Raw genomic sequence first — 17500 nt, forward strand, 5'->3', positions numbered from 1 at the left:
TTTGCCGTCATGTGATCAGCATGACCGCCCTATCCGCCCAACCGCAGAGACTAAACATTTGAGAGTGATCGGTCAAATATTGCAAAGTGCTGAGTCAAGTACTAATTGGAATCACAACTAACATTGAGCGTTTCCGTTGGGTTTATTATTTAATTTATTTATCATTAACATTTTTCATTTATCTTCTTGTAACAACCTTATTATACGTTAATAGTTTCTCTTTGAAAGGGAGGATGTTAGTGGGACTGCTGTATCATCCCAGGGGTCAAGCGGTATTGTATGTGAGTTGTAAGAACAAGCAGAGAAAGTTTTAAGTAGAGATTGTTCTGTTATCAAAGGAGTATTGTTGTTCCTGTTCTGTCGAAGGTACCGTTAATCAACAAAACCCTACCTTTTGGTTCCGTAAGGTACCAGTTCCTGCGGTACGAGATTAGGCCTTCGCTTGTTTTTACCAATGATCAACGACCTTACAGTATCCCATGTACATACACCATGTGCGTACGTAAAGCCCGGTTTACACTACAGAAATTTTTTGGCACGGCTCGGGTGAGATTGGCACGGGTCCCGAAAAAAAAAGTTCGGCTCGAATAAAATTTGTAGTGTAAACAACCTGTCAGTACCAAATTTTATCCGTGCCGAACCAAAATTCTTACCCGTGCTGGGACCTTCGGCGAGGTAGTCCGAGCACGGGTAAAAATGGTACGGGTGCTGAAAAAAATAGACACGGTTCGGATAGAACAAGTAGTGTAAACACTTTAAAGGGCCAAATTTGAGCCTTAATTCATATAGGCTGGCGGTTTTTTTTTTGCGTATATTTCAAGATGGCTGCTCATTCTCCACCAAAATCACGCGGACGTTCTTGATTATAATTGAAGTGCGCATGTCTACAAGAGAACCTACCCGGGCCTAAAAATTTTGGCAAGGTATTTTTGATACGGTAAAAATGGTGTAGTGTAAACAAAGTTTGCCGAGCTCTTTTTAGGCGCCCGTGCCAATTTCACACGAGCCGTGCCGAAAATTTTCTGTAGTGTAAACCGGGCTTATGTGTGTGGATGACACTACGATGACGTAGATTGTTACGCGGGATAATCTAGGAAATGCTCAAGCGGCTGTCATATTTGAAGAGAGTTCGTCTAAAGATCAGAACGTGCAGCTGAGTATAATACTTAGAAATATAAAGTCATGATGATCGCAACACAGGTACCTTTTCATCCCTCTGACGGTGGGCGACGAAGACTTTAAGACTGTAGATAGCACTGAAGTCTTAGGAGTATCTACTTGGCTGGCACCCTTGAGTGGAATAATCACGTCACCGAGTTGATAAAAAAAGCAAATCATCCTCTATCATTCCAGGGTCGGTGTTCCATAAAACGCTTTACATCAACAAATAACGAAAAAAATTATTTGAAATCAAGCCTAATACATTGGAACCGCGCCGTACGACCAACGACCACCTATACATTATTTTCTTTTATTAAATTCTCAACCTCGGATAATGCAATTCTCGTGCTCTGATTGGTTCACTCAATCTCGGCTATCAGCTCATATACCTTAGTTTGACCTTATATGGTAAATGAATGCGCTAAACGTTGCTAAGCTAAAACTGTTTACGCCAGAAATCGAAATTTCTCTTGGTATAAAGCACAAGAAAAACGTTTTTGGGGAAAGTTTGGATCAATTTCGAAGCTTAGAAGTACGCGAAAAGGTAAGAAATGTTATTGTGATGAGCCTGCGTCTGTCTGACCACCAGGTATTACGCAACATCGCCTCTTCATCAAGTTAATTCGATTTCGCTAGGATTTTCTCCCTTTTTTCGCTCGTATTTTGTACTTCCAAACTTTTGGAGTTTAAGGAATTTAATAAAACAATTATTCCATTCGCGCTTGTTGGATATGAGACTGGTTATAGCCAACTCGGCGCTACGCGCCTCGTTGGCTATTTACCATCTCATATCCAACGCGCGCTCATGGAATAATTGTTAAATAAACGTACCCCGTTGATACAAGCAGTCAATACAAAAACTGCAAGTAAGCTCGAAAAGTTTTTTTGCTAGCATGTAATTTGTACCTTGTAATTTATTCTCCACAAAATAAACAAATTTACAAATAAGAAGTGAATAATATTTAACTATAAGGAGAAAAGGGTAAAAATAGTAAACTAATACTTACTTTGCCCTAATAGTTGGGTTGGAAAAATATAAGGAATTCTTAATTAAGTGGTTACATAGAAGAAATGCTGATACAAATATACATACAATAAGCAATTAAAATAATTGGGTATATGTAATTGTGTCAGTAGATAAAGCGACTAAATCAATCTAGGTAACAGGAGAGATTTTTCAAACATTTAAAAAAGCGATACGCCATTGTCAAGTTAAAAAGTGAAAAAGTATAAGATGTAATACGAATATATAAAATGTGAAACAATACATAAAATATTTTCGTGACCTATAATGGGTATAATTCTCAAGGTAAGAAACAATACAGTATGGTTACCTTGGGAATTATACCCAAAGGACCCGCACCTTCTACTTTTTCATTTTTTAACTTTACATTGGCAAAACGTAGCGCCGAAACGTCGTTCGCTTTTTTAAATGTGTTTCAAAAATCTTTTACGGTCTAGCTTCTTAATCAAATTAAATCAATCTAGCATTTAGTACTGAGATAAGCAATGACTGAAAAGAGCACTCTTAAATAGCTTTTTTTGTAGGCCTAGAACGAATAAAAAGGGGAAGATCGTTCCAAAAGTATCGTCCAGTCATAGTAAGAGGAAATTTCTAATGTTAAATGTAAAATGTAAATGCTTTGTTTATGGTAGTGGTGCACTTAGCTATCAAGCTAGTTTACAGGCACCCCACTTTTAACAATGGGAAAGAAACAGTTCAAACTTAATAGAAACATGATTAAGAACCCCAACTGCATGGCAGGAGGCAACCAGGGCAGAGTTAGCATGTACAAGTGATTGGCTTATGCAAAGAACAAGCCAATCGAAACTCACAGACGTTTTTAAACTGATCAAATTTTTCATACTGATCAGAACTGTGTAAGCATATTGGGCTATCAAGGGAAAAAGCCGAGGGAACCTTGGTTTCTTCTCTGCCTTCCTTGGTTGTTTCTCTCGTCCTGCGGCTCGACTGACAGACAAAAGGACTGCTAGGAGTCTAATAGACCAATTTCGAAATACCAAACCGCACTACAAACGTGACAGAACGAAGAAACCAACAGAATTCCATTCACCCTCACCTACCATCCACAAAACTTTTCAGTCAAAAATGTCATTTTCAAATTCTCCGCAATGATACCGAAACATATAACTAAACATATATTTCCTCTACCACCACTTACTTCATTCAAACGCGACAAAAACGTGGATAACTTTCTACTTAGGAGCGCAGTTAAGTCTGACAACCAACCGGGTACTTCCAAATGTGACGCACACGATGCAAAATTTGTCCCTTTATTTCTAACATGGTTACGATCTCAGGACTGAATCGATCCGTTAAAATCACTGACAACTTTACAAGCATTTCCGTCAATGTCATCTATTGCATAACCTGCACACTATGTAAGAAGACCTAGGCGAAATAGGGAGCAGATTCGCGGATCACTTTCGCGAACAACTACGAGATGTAGAAAGAAACGACACAGATGCATCGAAACCAGTCGTGCGCTATTTAATCTTCCTAATCACTCCCACCACAACATGACAATATGCTGCCTATCCTTACACCACGGGGAAAACAGAAAATCTAAAAAATCTGGAACAAAAATTCCTCTTTCAACTAAGTTCACTCTATCCTCATGTAATCAACGAACGCCTCTCATTCCATAAATTTTCACAAATTCATGTTACCATATTTCCACCAATGGCAAAGCTCCTCCACACCCTCATGAAAACCAACAACACCCACAATTCTTCTATTCGCTCTGACAAAGGGCTAACGCTCGAAACGCTTCCCAACTCGTTCACGGTGGTAATTCGGCCTTCGTCAACACGTTTGATAAAACCAAAGTTTCCTTCCTGCTTCACTCTCCCATCGACGCAACAGTTTCTTTAGAAACTAGAAATTTGTATTAAAATTCAGTCCTGAACAAAAGACATCATCTCAAGGCTCTGGGGAATAAATATAAGGATTTGTATGAGTTTATTTCGCAGAGCCTCGAGATGATGCCTTTTGTTTTGGATTGAATTTTAATATATCGAAAATGGGCTATTGCCTTTGGGTGAATGTCGCATTCTCTTACAAAAATTTATTAAACCATAAAACTATTTTAGTTGTTTTCAATTTTGTTGAATAATTTGAAAATACAGTAGCTTTTATGTTGTTTGCATGTTTGGTCAAATTGCTCTTGCTGAAATATTTTATTAAGAGCCCTCAACAACTCAATTTACGTGAGTAAATTATTCTTTTGTCACCTATTTCTTTCAAATCATAAATAATGAAAATTTCACTAACGTATGCGTGTGCGACGATTTTCGACGTCACGCGTGCGAAGTATTTTGAAGGCTAATAAAACTCGGCCTGTCCAAATGTTAAGGTCCTCGTTGATGGAAGGGGAAGCACTACTGCTAGTTCAGGTAAGATCGCGATCTTACACTTTAAAGATGGAAATCCAATCCGTTAATGATATTCAATTTTGTTTTCTGGGCGCTTATAAAAAATTCCAGTGAAATTCTTCCTCATTCTAGTAAATCTTGAAGAAAATGTATTATTGCCAACGGTTATTTTAAACCTGGTTATTGTTTTCGCGTACCATTTAGAATGAAACACTATTGCAAATGTATTTTCTTGGAATCAAATATATTCGTCTAGTTCATAATGGGGTTGGCATGCCCGAAACGTTCACATGAAAATTGAATTGGCTGAAGTACAATGATTCCTTATTGATACCGAACCCAATTTTTTTGGGCATTTACGATTTCTTCTTCCAGTCATGGAAGCCGGAAGGAATCGTGCTTTCTTTTTAGAAAGTTAACTTTGGTTCGTTCACATCTAAGATGTCGCTCAAAGAGTTCCCTTCACCTGGCGCTGGAAACAATTCTTAAATAATGCAATAATATAAACTCTGTCGAAACCTTACACAAATGGGAAAATTGTTAAAGATGACATTTAATTAAAGGAGAGTCAAAGGGACTTAGTTCTTTTCTGTAATTTTACCAGTCATTATTTTTCTACGTTCAAAACTGAAACAAATTACACGAGGGGTAAAGTCTAGAAACCCGGCCGGGTGCAGTGTTTTTGTTAATCTTGATGTTTCGTGTCTCATTGGATACCAACAGCCAATCTAATATCTGTTATGGCGACCTCGTCTCAAACAATTCGTTTTTAGTTTGATAGGCTAATCAATTTCCATTAATAAAGGCACCATTTCGTCTACAAGTGGCACCTCAGATTCGGTTAAGACAGAAATTAAAAACAAATAAACAAAAGCTTCAATGAGTGAAATCACTTCATAAACCTTCTCTTTGTGCGAGAAATTCGCGAGGAACAGTTGCACACCACTGACTTCCCTTAGCCTGAAAATGGATCTCAAGAGTGATCAAACTGTCATGTGCTTTTATCCCAAACAATACAAAAGTGTTTCCATACGAAATGAAATAAATTCCTTTACGGTTAGTTTTCGACATCAGCATGGCGATCAGGGGTATTTAAAAACATTAAACAGGTACGACTGATATTTTCTTCAAATTCTGAACAATCAGAATCCAGTGCAACATAAATGCGTTTGTCCAGTTTTGTTTTTCATTCCGTTTTCTGATAAGTCATCCATCTTAACACGTCTTCACGCAAATCAACATACCTGTGTAGTAACAACAGGCTCTCCGTGTGGTTGATCGTTCAACAGCTGGGGAATTCCCTAGTTACCGCACGCCATTCCACGCCCGGAGACCCTGTGTGCAACTCCACCGGATGGCTTATCGTTTCGGTTGGTGCAAAAATAACCGGAAGTCTGCGGAAAAGAGAAAAAGCAGCATCATGTCGTTTCGTTTGATTTTTTCCAGATTCCCGTGTATCCGTTGCTCGTTACTCATATCTATTTTTCTATTTATCATCAGGCGGCGTCTGATGAGTCTTGTTCCTTGCACGAGGTCAATGACCATGAAACAAGCGAGACGGACACAAATGAAAACACACGCCTTGTAACTGAAAACGATGAAAAGAAGTCTTACAAGTCTGCAAGTAGTGGATCCAACTCCAAAGATTCAGGGGAATCTACCTCGAACAAAAGGCAACATGTGGATGACACAACAAGGTAAGCCGTTAAACTATCAAGATTCTGTTTGGAAGCTGTCAGTGTAAAACGCAGACTGCAGACTGCAGGCCAGGGGTAAAATGCAGACTGAGGTTAGAACGGAACTGTTGAAAAAGCTCAAACCCCTTAGAAATGCTAATCTTAGGTCTAATTAGGCCTAAAACAATATTTAGGCTTAACTGTTAGCATTTCTAATGGGTTTGGGCTTTTTCAACAGGTAAATTATAACCTCAGTCTGCATTTTACCCCCGGTCTGCAGTCTGCAGACACTGACCGGTTTGGAAGCTGAGGATATAGCCAAAAAATGTTATTGATAACTCTATTTAAAGTTTACTGGTGAGTAGGTGCAAAGTTTTGGAACATTTGAAATGATAAACAGAATTTCCGGTCACGGTTGTTTTGCCCATAAGTGGCCTATCTAATACCCAGACATAACTCAATTCGCAAACGCTTAATAGGAGAGATAAAATGGGTATTTGTCGTCAACGAAATTGGTATTTGTCGATGAACTTCTAAGGTGGCGGACGTGAGATTCCTCGCTCTCCTAGCCGGACTCGTTCTAAGCTTTTCTAATTCGCTTGGTCCACCTCTAAGACTTCACAACGTTCACAAGGTTAGGGTTAGGGGTAGGGTAAGGGTTAGCCCCATAACGCTCCACATGCCTCATTTTGCGAAGACGTCTTGACAAAATCCAGCAATGAAGCGCAGCAAACGATGTCAACAACAGACAGAGCGAGAAAGCTCGCTATCAAAAACTTAACGAAAAGGACTATCGACAAGAAAAAGTCCCTTGTTGTCCCAACTCAAATGCTACATTTAACATGGAAATTATGAGGGCAGGCGACGTTAAACAAAACCCGGGCGACATCAAGAATCCTTGTTCTGTTTTCGGCAGACCGTTAGCAAGAACTCACAGGGCCCTCGATTGCTCAATAACAACTGAAAGTTCATATCAAGTGTATTTAGGTCACACGTGCTGTATATCATGAGATCAGAGCAAGCTTAAACTATGCGTGGTAATGTCCTTCGTGTTTATGGAAGATTGCTATACACTCAATGCCATTTTACGATGTGAACGACGCAGAATTTCTACAAACCATCCAATGTAGAAACCAAATGGACAATGACAATGACGACTTTCAAAATGATATTGTCCGTAGACTCGCCACAAACACAAAACATCTCAAAATAGCGCACCTGAACATTCGCGGGTTGAGGAATAAAGTGGATGAAATACGAATCTTATTAAAGCTTTGTCGTTTTAACATATTTGGAATCACAGAAACACACTTAAAAAGCGAAATTGCTGATGGAGAAATAGAAATTGAAAATTACAATTTTATCCGAAGAGATAGACCAGAAATACAAGGAGGCGGCTGTATAATATATTATCGCAAGTCACTGAAAACAATAGCACCGATCAGATTTGGAATTCGAAGAGGATACAGTGGAAGGAATATGCACGCAGGTAAAATCTGGTGCAAGGAATCATATACACACCAGCGAATGAGACCAACAGATCTTTTTCAGCGTTTCCAAAACTGCTCGAAAAAGCTTGGATGGTTTTTTCAAATATAGTTCTCCTCGGAGACTTACATAGTAATCTACTACAGGATGGAATTGGTGAAATATCCCGGCTACGAAGGAAACAAGATGGGAAGAATGTTCGAACAGTATAACATGCACAATGTTATCGAAGGACTCACAAGGATAACCAACCATTCTAAATCATTGATCGATCTTATTGTCACCATAGTTAATCTACATCTATTAACTATGTTGTCACGACAAGAAAAGACCTGCTCAAACAAAAAGGCACATGCCCTTTGGGCGTTTCTGACCACGACATGATTTATGCAACTCTGGCAACGTGCGTCCCAAGAGACCCGCCTAAAATAATCACCATCAGAAATTATAACAAGTTTGATGGAAGAGAATTTCAAACTCACATCGCAAGGGAACCTTTTCAGGTCTGTGAAGTCTTCGAGGACCCATCTGATGCTTACCACGCGTGGAATCTCCTCTTCACAGAAATATGTGACAAACATGCACCATTTAAACAAGTAAAGATACGCAGTGACAGCTTGCCACCAGTTCAGTGGAAGATAGCCAGGGTCAGTGCAGCTTTCTAAAAAGGAAGGGAGGAAGACAGGACGTGCTACAGACCACTCTATATGCTTAGTATCCCAAGAAAGTTTGCAAGTTTACATCATTGATCATGTGGTCACACGAAATCTACTTGATGACAGACAATGGGCCTATAAGAAGGGAAAATCGACGGAACAGCTACTAATACAAATAACAGAGAAGTAGAGAACAGCAGTGGAATCAAGCGAATCGATGAGATTTCAAAGGAGCTGCACTTAGGCCTCTACACTTAAAGGAAGCAGCATGGGCCTAATCTCTTGAAATGGCAGAAAAGGAAGGAAGGCAGCCTATTTATTCTCTCGTGCACCAAAAAGCACTCAAAATATGATTGGATTTATCGAAAATAATTAGTTTCATTTGATCATTCCGTGCATAGAGAAGAAAGCACTCGTCTTCTGCGCAAAATTTTATTTGTGTCATTTCAGTTTCAACTTGTTGGGAGTCATAGTTGGGAGTAGAATATGAATGAAGCAATCTGTTAAATTTGTCTCTTGCTGTCTCCTCGACGTTGGCGAAACAGCCGGTTTCCGAATTAATAGCTGCCTGATGCCTTTCAGTGTTACAATGGTTTTCGTTAAGTACCAAATGAAATTGAATATTATACTCTCGTCAGGTGAATTAGAGATGCCTCGGATCTGCCTTAATACAATTCCTTTCCGTTGTTTCACAAAAAGCAATATGCAAACCTTGATGCACTTATGGAGAGGAAACGTTGGGACAGGAATGCTGGGATTGCCAGAGGCCATTATGCATGCCGGGGTTGTGGTAAGTTTCTTCAAACTCGATTTAACAAATTGATGTCAATTTTTTATGCGTCTGTCCTGTTATTGATCATGAATTTCGTCATAACATTGTCAAACTAGCTGTAGATCCACGAGGCGATAGCTTCTTTCGGAACGCATAAGTTATAAATTTGTGTGTGTGTCCGCTTAACAATACAAATTAGCCAATGAGCGCGCGAGAATTTTGCAGTCAAAAAGGTAATTGCCTGGCAACCATCAATAGCTACATTTGCAAAAATATCGTATCCTTGTAGTGACATTCATGTAATTATTTCTGCACTCTCATTTTGAGTAACTTGATCAAAGTTTGGCTTTATAGGATATTTTCACCTTCAATTTTATGCACAAATTTGCAGCCTTGGTAACCGTCTGGCAAGTTTAGTTCACGTCAGTTTTCTTCAGTTCATTCCCGCTGTGTCCATGGGTGCTTTATGTTATTTTTTTTCGAATGAGGCTGCTGGAACCCGGCAAAGTATTTTCAGCCTATTGCCTCCTAATGTAGACGACGTTCTATTCACATCCACCTCTGCCTCGTAATCCATTGGTCATGCAAGATCTGGATTTCCATTTCAGAATTGTACTAACTACAATCAGTGGCAAAAGTCTTGGGAAACTCGCCCTTTGAAGTTGATTTTCTTGCTGAGTTTGAATAATTGCCCTCCCCCAGAACAATGTTGCCAACAGTGAACAGACTTCCTTCTCTATTTCAACATTGATTGGGGGCAGGGAGACTTCTATTTTGAAGATTATGCTTAGTTTCTGACGTCCGAGAGGTTTTCACGACCATCCTGGCGTTAGCGTACCAACTACTTTTGCCACTGATTGTAGGTACGGTAAGGCAGTGATCCTGAGTGGTGGTTAAGACAGTAAGAATGATTTTTTAAATCCCATTGTTACTTGTCTCACAGATAGGTCCCCTTGGACTTTTGCTGATTGCCATGGTTACAGTTCATTGTATGCATCTCTTGGTTCACTGCAGTCATGTCCTTTGTCAAAGGTTAGCTTCTTTTACCAAGTTTCATTTGTCTGCGTGAGGAAATTGTAACAATTCCATGCCTTTGTCTTCGGCTTTGGTTTTGTCTTCAGTAATAATTTATGCTTGAGGTTATAGGAGAAATGTAAGCCATGAACATTTGGACCCGCGACCGTGATGTGAGAGGGATGGGTCTATTCTTTTTTTCAAAGAAATTCTGCATTGCAAAGCCATTTGTGATGAAAAATCGAGAATAGACCCCATGCCTCTCGCGTCACGGCCATGGGTCCACATTACTGCCAGTTTTGATAACTTTGCGCGACTTGCCCGGCAGATAAAAAAAGGAAATTTTGAGATAAGAATCGTCAAACATGTTTCCTTTCGGTGGGGAGATCAATATTGTAGACTAAAAATACTTGAGTTTATCTGCACTTTAAACAAAGTAAGCCAGCATGTAACACACAGTAGAATATCCTGAGATGAAAGACTGGTTTAAAGGTAGAGAAGCACGATTGAAGTAAGTATATTAGTGAGTCAAGAATGAAGTCAACGGAGAATTTCAGGAGTCACCAGTTTGGTTTAAAAATGTTATTGTGTGTACGCAGCATGTGGTGGATGTTACTCTTATTTCTGCATGTCTTTAATTTCAAAGAACGGGAGAGATCGCTCTAGGTTATGGAGAGGTTGCAGAGGAATGTATAAGGCGATATTATCCAGAGAAGGCTTACCTTGGAAGGTGGGTAAACAACATTTCGATTGACTGAGGACAAATTTCTAGCTTTGCGATCAAGCGGCAGCGGCCGGGTAAATCGACTGGAAGACACTGTGTTCATGACAAGCAAATATAGAAACTCACAATAATTGGTGGATTCAGCCAGTACACTGTTATAAGGTGTAACAAAAGAATGCATACCCGATGAACAAAAGCCATATTTCTTTAATAAAAAAAAGTCAAGTACTTCATTGACCAAAAGGAAATGCGTGTCTACATTAACACTACGATCGTTTTTATATTTTTTCCCCCAGAATTTTGGTGAATATCTTCCTATGCATGTCACAGCTTGGTTTCTGCTGTGTATATTTTGTTTTTGTTGCCGAAAACCTTCAGCAGGTAAGACTGGATTCGATTTAGTCTCAAAGTGTTAAACCTGTGTATCTATTGCGGAGTGAGGGTTACCCTGCTGCTAGCAGAGCCTCTCTAAAAGTCACCAGAGGGCGAGCAAGAGGGGCTTTGCTGAAATCGTGTCAAGTCTTTTTGTCGCCGCAGCCCAAGGTTCTTTCTCAATAAAGACTTAACAAGATTTCTGCAGAGTCAATTCTTTCTCGTCGAGTTAAGGAACGCTCTGCTGATGAGTGAGGAATAGTGAGTACCTAAAAATCTTGCATCACTCACGGTCAACTTTAAATATTTGCGCAAATATCTCGTTTCGGTCTCTCCTAAACTAGTTCCAAAAACGTTGGATTTACTAGAAACACAATAAACCGGAAGATACATTTTGAGAAAATTAGGAGTGTATTAAGAACAGTGACTGCGATGACCCTTTTAGTATGGTAAAAATTGTGCGATTTTCATTTCATTTCCTTTATTTTTTTCAGGTATCCGATGCCCTTGATAGCAAAACATGGATGGCAATTCTACTTCTTCCTATAATCCTATTGTCGTTTATTCGGGACCTTCGCACTCTTGTCCCCTTCTCCATTGCCGCTAATATCTTTTGTGGTATCTCGTTGGTCATTATTTTCCAGTATCTCGTAAGAAATATTCATCATACGGATAATCTTCCCGCATTCGCAGGATGGTCAGACTTCCCCGTCTTCTTTGGTATTACACTTTATGCTTTCGAGGGTATTGGAGTGGTGAGTATGTAAAGACTGACTAGTACCATTCAGTACACCGCGTAGTTCTGTATATTACACAGTGTATCAAATACACTTACCCCAGCGGACCATGATTAGAATGAGCTCAAAATAACCAGCCCTTACTCCAGGTAAAGTAGAACAATGCCAAGGCGAGTTTCAGTGTCAGCACTTGTTAGTGCTTCTTGTTTTTTTCTGTCTTTAGGTCTTACCAATTGAAAATAAGATGTCCACTCCACAAGATTACCGAATGGTTATAAACGTTGGTATGGGAGTGGTAACAATTCTGTTCGCTCTACTCGGGATCTTGGGATATCTGTTTTGTCGCGATGAATGTAAAGGCAGCATCACGCTGAATTTGCCAGATGAAGGGTTCGTATAATTTTCTGCCGCTACGAGGGATTGACAAGAGATAATGGCTCTAAAAGAAGAATGTTATCCTTGTTTCTCCTCTACTCTATCTTACGGCCAATAATCCAGCAAGCTCTAAAAAAATTAAAACTAGTAAAATAATTACTCGAACTCAGAGCGCAATAACACTCAAACTGGAACTTGTTATATGCTTCTATTGTTAATACTTTCAGAATTTACTCCGGGGTGAGACTGCTGTTTTCCACGTGTATCTTCCTGACTTATTTCCTTCAGTTTTACGTGCCTATGTTGATAATACAGCCACCAATCCTGAAACACGTACCCGAGGAATATCACCACGTGGCTGACTACGGAATCAGAATGACAACTGTTATATTCACTTGTAAGCAACAAACTCTGTTTTTGCAAATACTAATTTTGTGCAGAACTAACATTTCCCTTTCTTCTCAGTTTCAAAAACTCTCTTAAGCCTGGTAAGATTTTAAAACTTAAGTTAGGTGGGAATGAACACCGTCACTTTTGGGTAATTAGACCCGTAGCCCGCAAGGGCTACGGGTCAATAGCCCATGAGGCGAAGCCGGATGGGCTATTGACCCGTGGCCCTTAGGGCGAAGGGTCTAATTGTTTCAATATCACCCAACTAGTCGGACAGAAAAGGCAATAACAAAGTTAACAAATGCAAGTTGAAGAAATATTTATTTGGGAATAAAACGTAAGAAAGCGTCACGCTTTTCGCTACTCGAGGACTATTACTCATAGTCCTCTAGCAGCGTAGCCAATCAAAATGCAGGATTTGTATTAGTCCACTAGCTGGGTGATACTAAATATATATAGCAGCTCTCGTAACGCATGTGATTAGTTCGCTATCCTGTGTCCTTGGGGATGCTTGTTCACCTTTAGCAATCAACTTAATTTTCTCTGTCCTTGTGTGGGCCCATTTCCATCAGTAGGGCTAACGCTCACATGGTTCATATGGAATAGAAATCTAGCACTTCACATTGCACTCTATTCAGTTAACTCTGTTTAAAATTTAAGTGCTACACGGCCAACGTTTGTATAAACGTAACCTCTCCTTGTCCTTAATTGTTAGTATGCCAATATTCATTACCAATGTAACTTTGTTAAGTTTTATTTCAGGTATCATGGCAGTCAGTATTCCTCAGCTTGATAACTTTATTTCACTGGTCGGATCCATCAGCTGTTCAGCGCTTGCCATTATATTCCCGGTCTTCATTCATATTCTCACCCTTGCATCGGAGGGAGATGGGCGTGTCCCTGTTGTCACTTTCTTTAAGGACGCCGCTATAATGTTGATGGGAGTACTTATGTTCATTTTTGGTACCTACACTTCAGTGGCTCGCATCATTGAGCGATATGAGAAAGGGAGAAACTGATCAAGACGACCTTACATGTCAAGTAAAGTCTAGCACTGCTGTAAACATAACTTCCGCGAGAAAATCAGAAACACTCTTTCGGTAAGCTCGAATCGATTTGCGGACAATCATCCGTTCTGTCAGAGATGAAAGTAGATTTAGCTTCTTAGAGAATGAAATCTTTTGTTAGAAAGATCAAAGGTGTTTTATCTGCTGCCCCGCAACTTGGACGAAATGCAGATGGCGTTTGTACGGGGAAAACTCACAACCCGAGCGTAAAGACTAACAATCCTACGACTTCCTTAATAAAAAAAAAAAAGGTTTATGAAAAATTCACGTTTAGTTTTAAGGCCTTTTAGAATGGGGAACCATCTTCTTATCGAGGATAAATTCAGGTTACCAATCATTCCAACCCCCCAAGTAAGAAAAATATAGACATCACGAGTGCCTCAAGTAGCACCACCTACTTATCCTCATCTTGGTCTTGGTCTTGGTCTTTAGCACATTGGGCGTTATCGACTATTTCTGATATATTATTAATGATGATGAAATCCCCGATAAACACCAATAATGGGTGACCCGTCTCGTTATTTACATCAAAAGTATTCAGAGAAGACAAAAAAAAGTATATTAATTTTTTCATTGGTCAATTGCCTACAAGAAGGTATGACGATTTTAACTGGTTTACATCCAAAACGTAGGAAGCCGGGTTAGAAGAAAGGGGATGGGTATCCAAATAAGTTGAAGTTTAATGAGCCACGCCTTCCTTTAATTATTCAGAGTACAGTTTTTGGACGATCGTACTTATAGTTATTAAGACGACGGAATCATTTTAGGAGAAGACGATTTCTGGTGATTTACGGTAAGCTTATGTAGGCAAGAGGACATCACTGGGTAAACCAGAGGATTTAAGGGTGGGGGGAGGCTGAGTTATGCTGCCAACCCTCTGGTGGATACATTGCGGGTTGAATTGCACAGCATTTCCAAACATTATTTAGTTGCTGCTTTCAATTTTTTCATCAATACGTTATTTTCGTCTTTTATCTGTTTGAAATCAGAGGTGATCCGCTCCAAGTTTGTAGTCGTGTTTTTTTTACCTTCCATTTCGATCTGCAAAAAAAAAATGTTTCAAATTACAGTATTTTGAAGGATTATAATAAAAAATAATAACATATTTTGACAGGATTACCACTTCAGTTACTGCATTTCAAGTTTGCTCCTTTATTCAAACCCGGCAGGATCTATACGCTGGGTCTTAGGTAAAAAGTAAGTGCTGCTTCGTAATGACAACTGTAAAATTTGAAGCTTTCTAGCAATTTAGAAAAAGGACGATAAACCAGGAAACATCACAGTGCCCGTAACCTCGATTTTTTTTTCCGTTTCCACAAAAATCAAAATTTAGCACCACGAAACACGCATTTTACGCAAACTGGTTGCGATTGGCCACATGAGTTGCGTGAACATGACAAATTCAGCAGTCGTTTGTTCCACGGCCGAGCTTGCGATAGACACGAGTCTATCCCTGAGACAACGTCACAAGCTGTTTTGCATTCAAGTTTTGAAACTACAAAGTTTTTCAATGTGAAACAGTTTGTAACGTCACCGGCGCATGCCTCACACTGGCTCGGCCATGGGACAATTAGCCAGTATCTATGACACAATTTTAGCCCCCTGGAGACCATTATATAACCCTTCTTAACTTTCAAATTTACATTGCGGCTGACGAAGTTCGGTAGATCCGAACGAAATATTCCAGTTGTTTAGTCTCTTTAGTCTTTAATTGTGCTCTGAGTTTTGGAAATTTTTACAGTTTTAATTGACTTCTAGTTTTGTTACATTTTACGTCGCACTTAACTTGGAATTCCTAACTAAAGTGAATAGATTTATCTCAGCAAAGAAACGTATTTGCGGTTAGGGGCACTTTAAAGAACTACTGGCAGCGGGTAAGTGCCTGGTGTTGTGATCTTAAGCATTTTTATCATGACAATTGGCCTTACAGGTGCGACAGGAGACAAGGTACAAAGCTACATAAACAAAAACCACGGTAAGTCACAGGGACTTTGCTGAGTGCTAGAAATAGGACGGGATATGGACTTGCAATCTGGCGGTTCACCTTACCTGATCCTCCAGATCTCTAATTTCCCTCAGAATCTGCCCCGCCTCCTCCACGGAATTAATCAGCTCTTTGCAATTCTGAAAGAAGACCACATGTTTTTTAACTGATCGAAACCTGTCAGTATTAACTTGATCACCATATTTAAACTCTTGAGTAAAAAGCAAGTATGGGGAAATTACCATTTTAAAGCTGTGACTGGGTAAACTGGTCTATAAATGGAAGGGGATCACATTTAAAAAACAAGTATATTTGATTTTTAAAACAAACGAAATTTCACATATTTGAACTCTGGAATGGACATGTAAGAAAAGTGCAATTAGATAATCCAAGTAGTCCCATGACCCGTTGCGCGATTGCGTTGCACACTGCTCTACCAACTGAGCTGCCAAGCCAGCTAGGAAGTGGCTTGCTAATAAAGTTACTAAGTACTAATCACTTTGTAAAGACTGCTAAGTTCACAATCGCACAACTGGTTGCAGAGGAAGATCCCCCTTTGGAACAACTAACGGCTTCTGGGTATTTACAGTTGAAGCCTCAAACCGTCTACGAAAAATGAGAACGGACAAAGACTGTAACAAAAGACGATCATCTGAAAAGCGTGCACATATCAGCGAGTCCCCCCAAGGGTTTTGGGGAACAAGGGAACATGGCTAATTTGAAGTGGGCAACAGGAGAGCAGGGAACAATGAAAAAATATCTTTGGGAAGAAGGGAATATAAACAATTTCAGGGATCAAAAAGCTGGGAATAAGTTTGAAAGTAATTTCGGGAACAAGGAAACACAAGCAATTTTTTTAAGGGAACAAGTCCACCCCCTCCCCCCCTTCCCTTTCTGGGAGGGACCAAATAGTAATATTAGCCTCTAAGTAATACCCAGATAATTCGGGTCAACATGTTCTTCAACTTAAATCGTCAGTGTTCAACAATATAAAATGTCCTAACAATAGCACTGCATTCTACCTCGTGAAGACTGGCCAGGTATTTATATGCTTTGCGACAGGACTCATCTTTCTTGGCATCCTGTAACAAGAACGCGACACTGCTTTAGAATCTATCGAATTGATGTCACAAATATTGTACGATTCAACATGAATGTAAGCTACAGCATGCCAACCCTAAAAATCAGTTCGTCTGTGACAGCAAATGTTCGGTCCAATTTTCCAGATAACTGGTTGATTTCCTTTTGCACATCTTTGGTGTCGATCAAAATCTGCGAGAAAAAAATACAAGTTGCGGAGCGAGAGGTTATAAAACCGTCCAAAGCGACAGCTGGGGTATCAAAACGGAGCCGGGGAAGGAAAAGCAAGGCGGAGAGTATCTAGCTTTCTTTCCCAGGTCAGCTGGAGAAGGCTATTTATTTATTGACACATTTGTTACTTTGTCTATGTATTTAACTTTCATCATCATCATCATCATCATTGGTTATACTCTCTCCGTCGCGTTAGCTGCTGCTTCCGGTTTGGCTGGCTACGTGGGCTTGAGAGTTGGCTCTGGTGAGTATTTCTGCGTAAATGCGGGAATAGCGCGCTGTCGCAGAAACTGTTGAAATGTTGACCGGTTAAGCATTTTCTTGATTAGGTCTTCACGCGAAAGATTTTGCTGGAGAATGAAATTCACTTTTGTCCA

The 17500-nt window shown here is 39.7% G+C and overlaps 2 protein-coding genes across 5 annotated transcripts in view; one reads left to right on the forward strand and one right to left on the reverse strand.

Annotated features, from left to right (window-relative positions):
* LOC138000055 (proton-coupled amino acid transporter 1-like) overlaps positions 1-14361 on the forward strand; it is a 37591-nt gene extending 23230 nt beyond the window's left edge. For 3 of the 4 annotated variants that reach the window (XM_068846194.1, XM_068846195.1, XM_068846196.1), the window contains 9 exons: positions 6058-6254; positions 9077-9167; positions 10093-10181; positions 10810-10893; positions 11184-11268; positions 11754-12014; positions 12220-12386; positions 12599-12768; positions 13524-14361. In XM_068846194.1, the coding sequence (XP_068702295.1) occupies positions 6058-6254; positions 9077-9167; positions 10093-10181; positions 10810-10893; positions 11184-11268; positions 11754-12014; positions 12220-12386; positions 12599-12768; positions 13524-13780 (1401 nt within the window). In that variant the 3' untranslated portion in view covers positions 13781-14361. Of the gene's footprint in view, positions 1-6057; positions 6255-9076; positions 9168-10092; positions 10182-10809; positions 10894-11183; positions 11269-11753; positions 12015-12219; positions 12387-12598; positions 12942-13000 lie in introns of all 4 variants that reach the window. The other variant, XR_011123061.1, reaches the window with a different exon arrangement.
* A 145-nt stretch (positions 14362-14506) lies between these two features.
* The window catches only part of LOC138000057 (coiled-coil domain-containing protein 22 homolog), a 20725-nt gene continuing 17731 nt past the window's right edge, over positions 14507-17500 (reverse strand). Inside the window, exons 15-18 of the mRNA XM_068846197.1 lie at positions 16989-17084; positions 16835-16894; positions 15878-15952; positions 14507-14869 (exon numbers count right to left, since the gene is read on the reverse strand). Of these exons, the coding sequence (XP_068702298.1) occupies positions 14750-14869; positions 15878-15952; positions 16835-16894; positions 16989-17084 (351 nt within the window). The 3' untranslated portion in view covers positions 14507-14749. The remainder of the gene's footprint in view (positions 14870-15877; positions 15953-16834; positions 16895-16988; positions 17085-17500) is intronic.

Source organism: Montipora foliosa, chromosome 4 (assembly GCF_036669935.1).
Source record: "Montipora foliosa isolate CH-2021 chromosome 4, ASM3666993v2, whole genome shotgun sequence".
Taxonomy (NCBI): domain Eukaryota; kingdom Metazoa; phylum Cnidaria; class Anthozoa; order Scleractinia; family Acroporidae; genus Montipora; species Montipora foliosa.